Genomic DNA, 17,793 nt, shown 5'->3' with positions numbered 1-17,793 from the left:
GTTGATGTGAAGTGAGCCAAAGCTAGTGTCTTATGAGCCTCGAAGGCGTTGAAAATAAATTAAGAATTTAACATTAACTACCAGCAATGCTTTTCAATTAAATCGATAATTCATTGACCTTCATTTTTATTCCTTGAAATAGTTGTTAAACTTCTTAAGTTTAAACATATGTTAGGAAATGCAATTCCAACAATTTACCTTGATAACATACAAAGATGCATTGAACATAATTACATTTATAACTGGAACGGTTATCGCAAAACCGACTCTATAAATCTAGGGAAATAGTGTGAGTGCGTACAGTGCAGTAAATGTATTATGTAATCTCTGTGTGAATAACAAATAATTTTGCCCCTTGCTTTTCATATTGAAATACCTTCTGGGGTGCAGTGGCGGCTGGTGGTCTGGCTCTATGGGTGTGCACTTCAATCTCGCGTCCATAAGTGTTATACCACCCTGTCAAATACTCGTATCCAGCCAATCACGAGAAGAGCAATGTTATTGTGCAATATATAATTCAGCATTCGATAACCTGACAAAATCACTCAAAACATAGAAATGAATGATATGAATAGATATGAATGCACAAGGATAATAATACCATTGGCGTACACCTTAGAAGCCGATCCAACTACCACATGGAGGATATCAGTTGTAATCTATCTAGCTGTTGTTTATTTCTAATGACAGACTGATCGAACCAAGCAAATCAAGCGAAATCAAGAGAATAATAAATCTTAAAGAAATTTACAGTACTCACTCAGTCTACACTGCCCTGCTTCGTATTTTATAATTTTTCCTTCCCTTCCACGGTATCCATATATTACTGCAGTTGCTACAGGATTTGTAGCTAACTTCCCCCCAGAAATTCAACAACGTTAAATATTAAGTCTCTGCTTTCGCTATGTACAGTTTCCCTATTCATCATGAAATCAAACACTTTGCACTGAAACAGAAACAACATTTTGAGAGCGCTAAATTTTGCAATGCGGTAACTGGCACACAATGCAAAACAGCTGACTGATTGATGTACGCTCGCTTCGCGCGGGCTGATAATTCAGCTACTGAGCCACAGGGACCGTTTATTTTGATGAAGATGAACTAAGCAAAGGCTATATCAGGCATGTTTAAAACACCCGTTTCGCTTTCAGTCGCCCTCCTCCCGTTCCCCACCTTTCTTGTTCTTGCAATGCTCGGGACAGAATGAGAGGGAGAATATACGATCGAAATTTCCCTTTCTAAAACAAAAATCCTCAATTTGCAATGATGTATTGTTCGCCTCGACTCCGTCACACGATCTCAAATAAAATGAGTTTGCAACACTACATTTGTTAACACGCCGAGCGCTGTGTTCATGGGTTTCCTAAATGATGCAAAATCCCCAGGTACGTCGCCCAAGCCAGAAGACCAAATCAGCGTCCTCTACGCGACTGCTGCAACAGCGTCAGAGGGAATGAAACTTGCATTGTGCGAACTCTCCTCGATCTACGCGGGTTGATATCACTGATCGCACGCTTCTCCACCACCTCTCTTGATGAAGCGTCGTGGGAACACTTGATGTTTCGAAGGAGATAGAGTTCAATAAATAAGTATAATAATATTGATTTGCATTACATATTTATTTGGGTGTGTACGTGCGAATGTGCAAATAAGCAGAAGCCGATACTGCTGTGGTGACGTGTACGACGTGTTTCCAAGAAGCGTCGTCAAGAGCTCTAGGTTGCTTGTGAACATTTAAATTCCCTTTCTCTTCACCAATCAGAGAGTAGCACGTCTGACTTCACCTATGTACTTGCTCTATTACCAGTTTAGTTTGCAACCAACCAATACAAAATATTAAGATCAAGCGTCCATTGCATTTTGAAGCCCAGAGACGCTTTATGCGGTGACAAGGCCAGGAAATTTTCGACCTTAGATCACCCATCCCGGGAATCGAACCCGAGTCTTTGGCTCCGGTGAAGCCCTGATGGTATGACACCAGTAGGAAGGCCAAGATGGAGGGATAACGTTGAGATAGACTTGAACGACATCAGTAAGGATGGGAAACATTCGATGGATCTTGCACACGATAGGGACAGATGGATGGTTTCTGTTGCTGCAGCCATAAACCTTCGTGTTTAAGAAGGCTAGAGAATTAGTTGGTTAGTTATTGCATTTTGAAGCACTGGCATTTGAAGAACTACATTTCAAGAAGAGTCCATGCTCTCAGTGAAGATGATCCGGACCGGAGTGTATAGTCTTGTGAGTGGTACTTGGCAAAACGTTCCTAATCTCGTTGACAAGGAAAAGTTATTCATGTCTATAGATTATTTTGAATTCTGAAAATAAACTGTATGTTAATAAACGCTGACATTATAATCATGTATAACCCTGTATAATAAGCGTGGAAGATATCACGATTACATACCGTAAACCGGGCAGCAATTTGTTGATTTATCAACTGAGTGTGGCATACACATACGGAGCATAGACTGGAATCAAATTGTATTGCCAAACGTGATCCTGTACAACAATCAAGTTCTTTTCTTTTCTAGTCCACTGCATTTATAGCCTTTTCTTCACTCTTCGTTTGTATTTTATTCTTGATTTTGAACTTGTTGACAAACAAATGACCCAATTCAAAACATTCTTTGTGAACGTATTCCAGAAAAAACAATGAAAAAGCGGAAGCTGTGAGTTTTTCCTTTTGTTTTTGACGCAACAGACAGGCTGGACAGTGCGAGAATTCGAATTACAGAGAGCTTCGTTGGGAATAGACGGAAGAGACCAAACGAGATCAGATTCCAAGTCTCGGAGTGCACTCCTGAGAGGTGAAGCTGTCCACGGAGATTTCAAGACGTAAAACTTGGATGTGTGCTCCAGACTTTCATTAGATCTCAGGAGAAAACATCTTGTCTGATGTCGACTTTACGTTTCTCCTATGCATGTATATTGTCGAACGTATATGCTACGGTGAATGGATTTTTTCTCGAATTTCAAAAACATGTTGGGCTAAAAGAATTCGCCAAGGGATTGGCATAAAAAGTTGAGCGTCTTAATTTTTTTTTGACAGAGGGTGCAATAGCCTGTAAAATTTACAGGAACTGCAATTTTCACATTTTTTACGTACTACGTAACAACAGCCTTTCTCAAAATCTGGAACGCTGAACCCCAAAAGCTTGGCGCGTTATTGTTTCCTTTCAAATTAACTCAGTAACTTCCACTGAAACTAATCAATATTATCTAATGCTTTCCGCGTTTGAAACTTTGTCTCTCCCGCCGATAAGGGTGTTAGGGAAATATATTAAATTAAGTAAAACAGCAAAAAATCTGGGCGTAAAATTTATTCAGCATGTTTCAGGATCAGGCTATGCTACGTTATACGCTGTTGTTCGGCTTAAACATTTTCTACTCATTAGCATTAAAATCAAACTGGTCCAAGAACTTGTTTTTCCACACTTCGAGTACTGCGATTCTGTGTATTGCGACCTATTCGATGATCTAGCTCAATGTCTTCAACGAGTACAAAACGCCTGCGTCCGCTTCATTTTCGATTTGAAAATACAGTAAAATCTCGTTAATCCGTACCCCGATAAGCCGGACTTCGCTTAATCCGGTCAGAAAAAAAAGCAGAATGCAAGGTTTAAAATGTGGCTGGAAGTGAACAATCGCATTCGTTATATTGCTCCGTAACTGCTAAGAATGCGTACATCCAACGTCCATGGGAGAACTTCCGAAAGAAAAGGCAGTCAACCACTGATGAAATTGAGGACTAAAAGTGGTAAACGTTGTAAGTGCCAGAAGCGAAAGTGTTGGGAAATCGCATCGTTCCGCACATCAGCCCGTAAGAACGTTCACACTAGTGACCTCTTTACACGCCTTTTGAACTACTTACAGGGCTACCAGCCACTTTTCACTTTTACCACATTATAAAGCATGGCACATTTGACAGTTTAACGTGAAAAACGGTGTTTGAATTATTGTGGCACTTACAGCGTTTACCAATTTTAGTCTTCAATTCTGTTTCACGCAGACTTTCGGTAAGAAGTCGCATTGACACAGGAATACCGTCGGCATGTTGTCGTAAAACTCTGGTCACTATAATACGTGGCCGTACAAACCTATGCCCTTTAAATACACCATAACAAACGTATTTTGTTACTATAAACGGAGTTTTAGCGAACTTTTTACTGTTCTTTTAGGTTATTTCAGTTAATCCGGACTTTCGTTAAACCGGTCAACCTATCCCCCGCCCATTAGTCCGGATTAACGAGGTTTACTGTATAGAGATTCTATATCCGTTTTCTATACAAAACTAAATTGGCTTAAATTAATTGATCGGCGAAAGATAAACAACCTCGTCCTTCTCTATAGGACAATCACTTCAATAGAACCGAGGTTTCAACTTAATATTCCAAATTACTGTCATGAATATCTGAACGTGTGCGTGTTCGAATTTTGTTGTATGCTCGTGAGTATAGGATAAACTTGTATTCCTGTACCTAGTATTTTCTTTGTAATATTTTTATTTTTCTTTCTTTGTTTCCGAGATTTCCCTTTTTATGTAATGGTTAAATGTTGTTTTGAATCAAGATATATCTTGATAATGTCAAAAATAATGAAAATTGAAAAACAAACAAACCACAAGAAGATGACACAATTACAAGATGCAATCCATGTATTTTAAAATGTGTTTTTGTCAAAAATTTGTATACGATTTTCCGTATATCAAAACGTTTATTAATATTATTCAATATGAAATTTAAAGGTAATCTTTAAAAATATGATAAAGGTTTTCCAACTCTTCAAAAATAAATATCAATATTTTAAAAAAACTTCCGTTCATTTTTACAAGAAATCTATGCCGAAATTCAGTGAGCACATGCGTAAATCACTACGAAGTCAGAACTCCAAGGTTCGAACCATTTTTAGTTATGGATGTATCATTGTGTTTGTCCTATCGCCATTTCATCAACTCATCATTTATCCTCATTGTCGCGATTATCTCAATAGGTGGAAGAGCGACGGAAAAGAACAGAATATGATAGAATTATGTGTGTGTTAGAGAGAGAAAGACTTTTCCTTATAAAATATTCCATGGAATATTACAATCTATTGGAATATAAAATGGAACAGATTTCGTATAATTTATTGATTGATTTGCTTTATTTTACTTAGCTTCTTGTGCCATTTTTGGCTAATTTGCGAAGATGGGGATGAGTGATGTTATGATGAATGGACATTCACAAACATTCATGGCCAGGCCAGGATTTGAACCCGGGACCCCTGGCGTCGTAGCGCAATCGAATAATTTATGTAACGTATAATTGAGAACACTTTAATAACATTAAAAAAATGCAGAATGCGGAAACACAGATTATAACACAAAAACGTACTTACTGATTATAATACTACTACAGAGGTTCAGCAGTTCTACAGACGTGAAGGGATTTGTATTTCTTACCTTCTCGCCACTGTCCGAAGGCAAGTAGAAGGTCAGCACAGTGAGGAATGAGATACCCATACAAGGGATAATGATATTAACCGTGTAAAATAGCGTCTTTCGCCGCATTGTGATGTTGAAGGTGATATCCAAATAAGGCTCGTCGCAACACGTGTAAAACTTTTCGTTCCTGCAAAAAAAGAAATGCAACAGGAATTAGAAATCATCTTACGTGATATACGAAAGTACTAAGCAAAAAAAAAATGTTCGTATTGGCATGGATAGCTTTTCCAAATCGAATCAAATAAGATGAAATATTCATTTGAAAAGCTGAGCTCTTACAATAGGTTTGGCACTGAAATAGTTGACAACCAAATGCCTAATGATAAATTGTATAAATATTCAAATTCAGATTTATTCCAGTTCTTCCGTTTGTGCAAAGTAAAGAGGATGCAATGGTTTTGTTATGTGAAACTAGATTATATAACTCTTGTCTAGTCTCACGGCAGGCGGCCTACATGCTGGCAAGGAAAGTTGGGAGCGGGGAATACGCCGCAGACAAACCAGACAACAGCGGTGGCCCCGAGAGTTACTACGTCGCTGGAGGAGGTACTACGTACACCTCGTTCTACAGTCTTCTGTGTTTCTCATCGCACTGGATTGGTTGCTTCCCCGCTTCCCACTTCAGTTGCCAGTATTTAGGCCGCCCGCCGTAAGATCTCACATGCCCATAAATTCATAAATTATACACATATCCCTCTCAAATACACATACAGAATCCCCAAGAACTTCGTGATGTTGGAGGTGATGGAAAACACACGAAAGGAAATTTGTTACGATCTAATTTTACTCTGTACACAAAAGGAACATGTGTCAAACTATACTGACTTAAAAATCTTATGAATGGTTATAGTACATTATTTCTTTTTCAATAAAACATGGTGAGTTTGATTCAAATTGCATTGTTTTGTTTCATTCTACACAGTGTCCAAAAAGTCGCCTTTCCTCATGATTATATTATATAGTACGTACGTATTACTCCTAGCTATATATTACATATTTATTTACTATTACAAATGTACCTATTTTTTTTTAAAAATTTTAACTTACTTTCGAACTTTACATTACGTTACGGTACATCTTCTTTCGCGTGCGTCGTCATTCGTGCACCCACACACGCCACTAGCCATTCCTCAGCACTGTGACTATGTCCGCTCACATCCCATGGCGGAACAACTGACACAGGAATTCGAGCGAGCGTTCCATTTGACCTTCAGAGCAGGGATGCCAACCACGAAAACGAAATCATTCCCAAGCAACCGAATACCGGACAATTATAGATATTCAACATGTGCCGGTCTCATTCTGGACACCATGCACTTACTGGTCAACAATATAACTTTTTCGGCTCTCCCAGGAAAAATATATGGTTTTCTTAAAGCCCTTCCCACATTTAAATTCGCTATATCTTTTCAACGAAGAGAGATATTTCAGTGAAATAAAGTTTGTACTTCACAGCAGTCTTTAAAATTTTACCTGGTAACATTGCACATCAGTTCTCATCACCCCACCTCGAACAGAGCACCATTCACATCGATGCATTCCTGCAAATTTCGTCCTGAAACCCAGAATGGCTTTCCGGCACTGCTCATCCGAAATGCTCCGCGATGAATGAAGATATCTTTGCTGTGAGGTCATCCAGATCTCTTGACTTTTCAGCTTACACTTCCATCTTTACATATCCCCACAGTCAAAAGTCACACGGAGCCAGTTCTGGCGACCTTGCGGGCCATGATGTAGGTACTCTGCGGCCACTCCACCTGCCTTTGAATTCTTGATCCAGGAAGTTTCTGACTGCAAGAGCGAAATGGGGAGGTGTCCTGTCTTGCTGGAAGGGCACGTCATCCTTGATACCAAGTGCAATCAACTGGGGAAGGAAGAATGTCTGCAGCATGTTGAGGTTGGTAGCGCTCGTTACGATATCTTCCTCTGAGAAGAAATGCCCGATTAGGTGATCCGTCGAAACAGCGCACCACACATTTAGTTTTGGACTATCCCTCTCGTAGGTTTGGAATTCGAGCACCAAAACGAACGATTTCACCTCTGCATAGCACAAAACACACTGACTTCCCCTGACGTCATCTTGGAATCACGTGTAACTTTAGACTACTGAATTGTACAAACTTTATTTCACTAAAATATCTCTGTTCGCTATAAAGTTATATCGAATTTAAATGTGGGAAGGACTTTAGTAAAACCCTGTAACGCATGTGTTTGGATGAGAGTCTTTTAAATGCGTCAGGTGTCAATGCAAGGTGATACCTGAATAACACATTAGACTAGATTTTCTGCTGGATTTTCCAGTTGGACTTGGACTAGTTGTGTGCTACTGACTCATCTGCTAGTTTTCTACTCACGCGATATTCCTTACGGTATACTTTTGTTCCCACAAGGCATTGTGCAGAGCAGACAAGCTGAAAAGATGGACGAGCGACTTAAGGAAGAACATCGAAGATTAGCTATTGCTATTATTATTAAAAATTGAAATTAGAGGAATGGCATGGGCTATAAATTCGCTCAAAAGAATTTATGATAATCAAGGTGTACTCAACAAGCTTTTTTAAAACTCGAGCATAAGATTTGCAGAATTATTTCATAAAAAGTATATTTTGTTCAACTATGTCAAACATTTAACACGCTGGTAATAAGATTGTCATTATCGGCTAATGACATCTCTGGTGTACAAATCTCATCGGTTTGGATAGATTCCTAAATATTAATGAACAAGAATGCACCTCATAGCAGTGAAATAAAAGACAATCGGAAACCACAGGCAAGAAACTCTATCTCTTACCAAACTCTGATTAATTGTTACCACAGAATCTAGCAGAAAAGCCAGTTGCAATTAGAACACGGGATAGTCGCCAAAACCAGTCTAGCAGAGCAGAAAGTCTGGAATGATTTTCATACAGGTAGCTAGTCCAGCGCCAACTAGAGCATTCCTAATGGGATCTAGTTCCGTGTGATTCGGCCTTAAGATAGATGATGAAGTCAGCAAAAAGGACCATAGGATCATAACCTGTTTTAGTGTTTCACCGTTCAAATGTCTGCTTGGGCTATGAAGAACGGCGATATAAACATCCCATTCTGTGGAGACTCTTTCTTCTGATGTATCGCAATATTATGTTTTCGGCGGTGAATGCATTTTTCTCCCTCGTTGGGGAGAGATAAATTTCACGCCACAAGGAGCCTAATATCGTTTCCATTAAACATGATGCGTCTGGGAGACGAGGCAACGCGAGGAAACAAACAGAAAGACTAAACTCCAGTCATTTATTTCGCAGACTGGTAATCAATAATTCATTAGTTTCAAATGGGGCAACTACATGGGATGGCGATATTTCTTTGGCGAAAAATCAGGGCCCGGAATTGAAAACAGTGGACAAGTTCCATTCAGGAGGAATCTGTTGGGTGATGTTTGGTGTGTTGGCTTCGATTGGTAGTCGACATGAATCTTACTTGTTACTTGGGGTTTCCTTTTGTTCGGGTGGGTTCAAGGGCGAACGGACTGCTTTCCGCCCTCCCCCGCTTCTGTGGCCATAGCTGCAAAGATTCTCTCTCCCTCTGTCATTCTTTCCAACTATCCTCCTATATTTCTCTATCTCTTGCTCCATTTCTTTCTTTCTTCCTTTACCTGTTTCTCTTTTTCTGCTTATCTTCCTCTATTTCACCATCTTTCCCTTTCTCTCTCTAATTACTTCTCCTTACAGCGCATTCGGTTTAGCCTGAGCTCTGGCATGCGCAAAGACAGAAATGGTTGTCGTCTGCAGAAGTAGTCACGTGACTCATACGAGCAGTGTTGCAATACGCGTACGTTACATTTCTACTAGACATGAAACTGGCAAAGCTATAAGCTGTTGTCTCATTAAAAAAAAAAAATACTTACGAATCCAAAGTAGCACGCTGTCCTTCACTATCGTGAAGTTCGTCAATTGCTCTACGAATAACACACTTGTGAAATTCGTCCACATCACTTTAAATTAGTTTCTTCTGCATGGTTTGTTAGCGTTACTAATCCCTTCCCAGTTACTTTGTAGAGATCATTGTCGTTCCACAGTACTTACTGACATATCAGTAGATGCGGAAATACGCCTTTCCACTTGTTTCATGTTCAACGCAAGACCACTGTCAGCTTCTTTCTTCATAAACTTATGCACGTTAAGATAATTTATCTACCCTGATTATGAATCACTTTGCTTTCTCCATATATTCTTTCCAGTTTTCACCTCACCTTCCGTTGAATAAAACACCCTAAGCAACACAGGTCAACAATCACCTTACTTGTGGTAACACGATCTCCCCCCCCCCCCCAAGAGGAAGAGGAGAAGAGGAAGGATGCCTCTTTCGCCGAGGGGCTTAATCAATGGGGGTTTCACCGGCAAAAAGAACCAATTGTCATTCTTTTCCTTGAACTATCACCTTCTCAAACTGTTGCATATTTTTTTTAAAAAATATATAAATGCAGTAAGTACCGAATACATCTACCACTAAGCTCTGAAGTCAGATTTTGGATATAGGTAATTGTTAAGGCAGTTAGCAACTCTGCTCTCAGTGGAACTCTCGCATCGTCGCGATGACGGCAAGCTTCTGCGCAGCTGAAGGCCAGAACTTAAGCTAAACCGAATGGCCTGTACCTTCACTCCATTTCCATCTCCCATTCTGCCACAACCTTTATTTCCTTTTTGCTTCCGTTTATCTATTTTAATTTCTTTTTAGCATCTGTGTCTGTACTTTTCTATCACTGTCTTTATTTCTGTCTATCTCCTTCTTTATCCAGGGCCTCCCCGATGGCGCAATGGTAACGTCGTTGCCTTGTAATCAAAGGGTCCCGGGTTTTAACTGTAGGTCCAATCACGATTAGCCTATATGTGCATAAAGTGTGTGTTTCCACGAAATTGGAAACTGTTGTTAACTTCCATTAATTCTTGGTCTTAATCTTCAGCATGTTCTGCTTATTGTTCTTACATAATACGAAATATATCAATTAATTGCAATAATGTTTGAATTCTGATCATATAGAATACCTTTACTTCAAACTAAGGAACCAAATCCTCTGATTTTTTCAGACCTTCTAAAACTTTTGTTTATAGAAGGGGCCACGCACTCAACCTGCTTCAAAGCCTTAAAAATATAACAATATGATCCATGTCGCTTGTAGTATAATTACCTTACGGCTGGTACTTCGAGAATGTCCCATTCAACTGACATATAAAATTCCGACAGGTCCACCCCTACGTCGACGATATTGGAGTCTGCCTTTTCGTCCATGTGTCGCAGATCCACCTACAAGTAAGAGCAATTGATTAGGAAACTGGCCTTATTTTCTAGGATATTTGAACACTTCTAGTTAATGCCTCCCTATTCAAACATTTACCAGAATAGTAATTAGAGTGCAGTTCATATACTTACCTCTTCTAAATGACAAGTTGAACGGATTCTGTAAAGGAATCGTATAATTACTCATTACGCTATTTAATTACTGTTCCTAATATGTGAGCATTTTCCAAATGTCCAAGTTTCAGGTCACTGGAAAAAATATTAATCAAGCAACTAAAAACAAAAATTGTTTCCTTTATATTGAACCTACAGGATAAAAAATATTTTGATTGTTAAATTTAGCATTACTTCACAATCCGATCGGAAGTTTTGGTGTTCGAATTATAAAAACAATTCAGCTGCCTCGTTAGATTTTTCTTCGTTTGTACTGAATTCTACTGCTTTTACTTTCGTTTGTACAATTAAGGTCGCCAACAATCACAAGTTTGCTTTCAGAGGGGAGTATCGGATTGATATCGCGATGTAACGTCAAGACAATATCGTCATCGAACGATGCGATACGATATTTTTTCCGTATCGTGATATCGGCGATATATCGTCTCGTATATCCCCAAAATATCGTGACTATATATCGTCTAGTTGATATCGCCTGGATGATATTTTTTCAACATCGCGATATATCGTCTGGACTATATATTGCCCAATACTAAAGGGGACCCACTTCACGCAGCCCCCGCTACTGTTTTGTGCCGTTACAAATACAGATATAATGTCATTGGAATATTTGACGTTTGTAAACCAATTATTTCCAGTTCTGTAGCTAGATATTTATGCCCTGGGGAGGATTGTGGTTTGGCGCTTCCACCCCCCACCCCCCTATATTTGAAGTGCGTCCTTCGATATTTTCTTCTTATGCCATGGTGTGTGATATTTTGTGATACAAATTTGAAATGAGAAAACAAAGAAAAACTTATAAAAAATATATAGGTTATATCGGGTGGCGCAAAAGTCAGTTTGCCCAAAAAGCGCATTGATAATAGTATTACTATAGTGTATGTGCTTCTTGGGCTAAGTAATATTTTTTATGTATACTGTTGGTAATATTATCGTGTGACACTGGCAACAGTGCGCTCGTAATTCTTTCGTCGACAGTTAAGTCTCTGGCTTGTTGAAGTGTGGTTGTTTGTTGTTTGTTTTGTGGGGAATTGTTAAGGATATGGCATTCTCATGAAAAGAGGCACTTACTGGTTTGGATTCCACTTTAAACTGTAGGTGCAGTCCCGATTAGCCTTACTCTACGTAAAGTAGACTCATCACCGGCAGATTGGGATGCACTGAAATACTCAATTATCAATGCGTTTCATGTCACCAACAATGATACAAGTTTACTGCATCGTATTTGCAATTCTGTTGTTGATCGTTGCACACAATGCATTGCAAACAATGGAGGCCACTTTGAACAAAACCTTTGAAACTGGAATTTTGTGTATCTACTTGTATTTTGTATGTATACTTGAATTTTGTGTATAAACTTGAATTTGTGTATGGGTAAACTGACTTTTGCGCATTCCTGTATTTAAAGATTTCATTTCTGATTTTTAAAAGTTTAGTGTATTTAAGAATATTTCAGTTATGTCTTAGTGTCTGAAGAACCTCTTTAAAAAGTACTATTGCTAGTATTTTGGAAGCAGAACATTTTGGCAGTGTGTTTGCAGGATGTAAGCCTACAAGTAAAAGAAAAATGGTTAAAAATAATAAATTGAATAAATAATAGTGTGTAGTATGTCCTCAATGGGAAAAATAAAACACTTTGAATGGTGCTCTCTGTGAGTTGGCGCTCTAGGCTTCAGCCTACCTAGACAACCCCTCGCTATGTGCCTGTTCATTTTGTTTATATGGTAACGGTTCTCGAGAAAATACAACTCAAATTTCGGAGGGCTAGCCTCACTTGAACGTGGAAGACAAACGTTATGTGCAATAGATAATATTTAGTTTTTATGGTTTGCACAGTTGAAATTTTCGTTCGTATCATTGTGGTTTTCGGCTGCTGATTAAGGTATGAAGAGGCTTAGAGCAACTAATTTCTCCCCAAGCCTAAAGTGCCCTCACATCACGCAGGATGAAAAGTTTCAAGCAGCTAATTTGTTATGGTATAATTTGTGGATTGATAAATGTATTTGAAGAAAGAAATATAAACCCAGCGAGTTCACACTGATAACATCTCAACTGTCATGTTAACTCTATTGCTTTCAGTGAATTCCTGAAGAAAAAAATCAGTGGAAACTGTGAATCCGTGTTGTGTGTATGCCTAGCTACGTACGGGATAGAACATAATTTCCTCGCACTCTTACCATCAAAGTGAACCTTTTAATTTGAGCCAAACGTTTTGAAGAAAAATGCTTAATACGTATTAATGCCCTTTACACTTTATGATATTAGTGCGAGTGTGTATTTACGTAGGGGTGTGTGTCTGTGTGTGTGTGTGTGTGTGTGTCTGCATAGCCAGAGTATAGTTGTACAGTAGCGACAAAGTTTCACAGCATGCAGACATCAAGACAAGCAATATTTCATAGTAACATTTTTCTCGTTAAGGCCTTGATTTGACGCTTCGAGAATTCGAAAAGCGAAATTTTCTGCCTTGTATGTATGCAACCACGTATCACAGATTCATGGTTGCCAGTGAAGTATATTATTTCTGTCGGAAATGTAAAAACAAATCTTTAGTAGCCTATGGACACACTGTGTGTCCAATCAAGACAAATGCTGCCCTCTGAAGGATGGAGACTTCTATACAAAGCGTCTTAAGTACTTTAATGCAAAAGCACAAACCTGCATGTGTTTATGCTGGCTGGCATGATAGTGTTTCCGTAGAATATTATCGTTTTTAGTAAGCTATCTGACAAAAAGAAAAACTAAATGATGCTGCACTGAAAAAAATACTTGTGTTTAAACGACACAGAGTCTGGTCTCTGGAGGTCTACACCACATTTTGGTCAACATTTAACCTCAGTGGTGTCAAAAAGGTGTTGATTGTAACCATTTGTCTGTGTTATTTCAACACCAGTGAGGTTAAATGTTGACCAAAATGTGATGTAGACCGCCTGGAACCACTCTCTGAGTCGCTTTAACACCAATATTTTTTCAGTGTGGTAGTGGTGAATTAGTGAATCACGGCCAAATTCGAGGAGTCGAAATGATGCCTTAACGAGCAAAACGTTACGAAGAAAGGTTACCCGTCTTTACAAGATGTAAAAGGTTGTCGATGTTGTTTGGGACATCCTGTATACTCGTGCTTTGCATGTCGGGGTCAATTGTCTTCGCGAAAGTGTGGTTTCGGAAATACACTAAAGCAACTTCTGTTCCTTTTAGCGTGACAATACAGAAGTCTCTCCTCGTTTAGGAACACACACACACACCATACACATATAAATTCCCTTCTGTTAAGCAACCCTGCATTATTTTGAATTCAGCGCACCTGTAACGTGAGGGAACGAAGTTATAAGGTCACAATCATGGAAGCAAATGTCCTTTCGTTAACGCTGTTTACATTACCTTGAACTAAGGCAAACCAAAACAAGCCGAATCGCAATTACATCTGAAATCTAATTTGAGTCCCCATCAGCTAGTGGCAATTCAATTATTTACACGTCGGCAACTCAGACATGAAGCACCACAAATTCGCCTGAATTTGTCAGCCAAGCAAACATTTCAAAATAAGCGTAACTTTTGTGTTCCACAAGTAAGAACCGAGGAAAAGTTGCAGGTCGATTTCGATAGAGAATTCAAAGGTGTCACAAATCAAAGCCTTTCTGCTCAACGACACGACACCAGCGCCACCAGTACTGGCACGGAGGCTAAAGCGAACCGAAGACAGGGCTGGATAAGGCTCTGTGGGCAGAGAAATGAAGGGTTTAATTTTGCAAACGCGCCTTAATGGAATCCGAGCTTACAGGAAATGAAATTTACCAAGCACGAAGCTGTCTCCTTCAACGAGAGGACCTATATTGCCCTAACCGAACTGGAGGTCGGCGCCAATATTTAACTTGTGCAAACTCCGTGCATTAATACACAGACTACTAAACGAAGAGGGGAGGAAGAAGAAGAGACTTGCTGAACGGCTTCGCCCTTGAAGGTTTCTCGCCAGGCGTATGGTTTACCCCTAAACTTTACAACAGAGGGAAGTTGTTAGTGTCTTCAACAAGTTGGTCCTCTTGAAGGAAACGCAGAGCCCAGGAGCATATGTGTGTTAGGAGGCGGGAGGAAAGAGAACACCTTCTCAGCTTACATGAATGAATTATTAAGGATCATGGAAACTATACCATCAATAAAAACGTGTATCCAATTTTGTGTATACATATCCATGGCCATTCATAAAGGGAAGGTATAAAAGGTTCAAAGCCCTCCCATTGGTTTAGTAAGCATTTTGCATTAGTTACATAATAATCCCTTCATCATATTTTTTATCATAATCTAATGATGTTTCAGAAGTCACTATGGAAAGTTGACAATAATTAATTGTATGTAGTTTCTAAAAGTACAAATTGAGACATATTTTGATAGATTTTTAATCAAAAGTTGAAAATAGAAATGTTAATGCACTCGTATAGTAAACACTATGAAGAATAGTAGGTTGATGTTAATAGGTGCACATTTATAAGCAATGTAATTGTTTAAAATAAAATAAGTTATGGATTAATTGTAAACTGTCTAATGATGATAATACAAATTAATAACAATTTTACAAATGAAATCATTAATATATACGTTATTATTAACGGTTCATAACTATTGAAATTTTACTATCCTGGGACTTCTGGATTTCGTTATATTTACACATAACCATCTGGATCTCCCGTTTTTATTTTCGGTGACTGTACACATTACGTAACTAGAATAAAAGATACACACTTACTCTAAAGAGTGATCAAGTTAAAGTTACTCGAAATGTGAAGTTGATTCATAATTGCTTTTCAAATAACACGATCAAAACGTAATTTGCCACATTTCCTAGGCTTTGTTGAAATACATCAGATGCACTGATTGAAGTGGAAATTCGTAATGGGGTATGCTTGCTATAGTTTGGGGATAGGTGGGGGATGCTTTTATCATCATTGAGACAATGTAGTAGGTGGGGGATGCTTCTTCATATCGTGCTAGCGGAGGGGAGGGGGAGAGCATATACTGATTAGAGGCCACACAGCAACAAACGGCCGAATTCTGAACCCAATTTTATACGAGGGCTGGGTCATAAGTCATGGCAACTACATTTTTTCTCAAACCTAAACGGTGGCACCAAAATAGGATAGTATTTTCAGTAGTATGTGGACACGTCAGTAGATGGTAGTGTGATGAACGGTTACTGTACAGAGGGAAGTGATACATTGTTGAGTCAACCGTTGAGCCACGGCGCGAACAGCGTTCGTGTATTAAAATAGCCGGTCTTCGGGAGAGAAATGCCAGAGAATGTCACAGAGAGCTGGTGCAAACTGTTGGAAATAGTGTCCTACGTAGTATGTGCCTCTTTTGTTCATGTTATGCTCTTGCCGGACCCTGTGGCCTAGTGGTTAGCACATTGCGCTGCGACGCCAAGGGTCCCGGATTCGAATCCCGCTCGGGCTTGGTTGTTTGTGAATGTCCATTCATCAATTTCATCATTTCATCACTCATTCCCATCTTCGCAAATTAGCCAAGAGGCACAAAAGGCGAAGTAAAATACACCAAATCAATCAATCAATCAATCCTGTTATGCTCCTATGTTTTCAAAATTGGAAACAAATGTGGCACGATGTTATCATTGAAGATGTTTGCTCGTTTCCTTATCCTATAGATGGTGCACTTGATCTGCATTGTTCATACCTCCCACAGTACTATACACTGCTTCATTCCATTTCTATATTTCTGATTTTCGTGCTGATCCATCATTCTCGCGAAATAAAATACGACCCTCGTATATTCAGAATAAAAATTGAGTTTAATAGGTATAGAAGTCATGGAACTTCATTTTCAGGGGTCATGCGGGTTTCCAGGATAATTCGCCTCTTCTGAAATCCGCGTCATTGATTCTTGGATTCTATTGATAACCTTGGCCTAACACACAAATTTATTTTTAACCATTTAATTTAATTTACGTTCGACGATATCAAATGACGAACTCTGCTGCCTGCTGCATAGCCGCTTCTATTCGAACACGCGTCGGGGTGACTTTTTGAGAACACTCAAATGCCCACTCTCTTTCACTTAGTGCACCCTGGACTGCACTTGGAAGACTAGCGAGCGAGGCTGTGGCGTCTGGACACGACCAGAATCAGCCCCGTTTATGTAGTGTTATCCATGTCATCGTATCACCATTCATCATCATCTTCGCGATTAGCCAAACTGGCAGAAAAGCGAAGTAATATACTATGGTTGGTACAAAAATAATAGCTGTATTGTTTCGCTGTGTATTTTGCAAATAATTTTTCAAATGTATGTTATTGATTATATTGTTTGATACATGGCATTGTAAAGCTTATTTGATGCTTAATCTATCTGCCTTAAATTATTTTTTCTAACGCTTGATTTGTCTCGATTCTAGTCTATTTACAATGACGCTGTTAAAGCAAGAGATGCGCATAATGTTGCTTTATCAGTTCAAACTTGATGGCAGTGCCGTAGATGCAAATCGAATGTCACTAAAGCATGGGGTGAAGGAAGGGTTTTTGAGCGTGCAGTACCGGCGATGTGAGTCTGGAAGATGAGGAGAGTAGTGGGCGTCCATCGGATGTTGATAACAACGATAATCGAAGCTGACCAGCTAAGAACAACAAGAGATATTGCAGAACAATACGTTGTAATCAATCGACCATTGTTCGCCATTTGAAGCAAATTGAAAAGATGAAAAATCGATAAGTGGGTGCCTCACGAATTGAACGGGAACTAAACAAAACCCCTTTATAAGTGAACTATGTGCTCCTTTTGCGCAACAATAACGACCCACGCTGTACGACAATCGACAACATTCATCACAATGATAGAACCAAGACGAAGCTCTTAAA

At 39.1% G+C, this 17,793-nt stretch overlaps 1 protein-coding gene across 6 annotated transcripts in view; it reads right to left on the bottom strand.

Moving 5' to 3' along the window:
- Positions 1-17,793, bottom strand: part of nAChRalpha4 (nicotinic acetylcholine receptor alpha4) — a 747,771-nt gene that overhangs the window by 140,520 nt on the left and 589,458 nt on the right. For 5 of the 6 annotated variants that reach the window (XM_083136915.1, XM_083136916.1, XM_083136918.1 and 2 more), the window contains 2 exons: positions 10,650-10,765; positions 5,444-5,612 (listed from right to left, as the gene is read on the bottom strand). In XM_083136915.1, the coding sequence (XP_082993041.1) occupies positions 5,444-5,612; positions 10,650-10,765 (285 nt within the window). Of the gene's footprint in view, positions 1-5,443; positions 5,613-10,649; positions 10,766-14,311; positions 14,403-17,793 lie in introns of those variants that run through there. The other variant, XM_083136919.1, reaches the window with a different exon arrangement.

The sequence above is a fragment of the Lepisma saccharinum genome, chromosome 15 (genome assembly GCF_977018435.1).
Source record: "Lepisma saccharinum chromosome 15, izLepSacc3.1, whole genome shotgun sequence".
NCBI lineage: Eukaryota > Metazoa > Arthropoda > Insecta > Zygentoma > Lepismatidae > Lepisma > Lepisma saccharinum.
The sequence above is the reverse complement of the archived record's forward strand: the minus strand, read 5'-3'. Positions and strand labels throughout refer to the sequence as shown.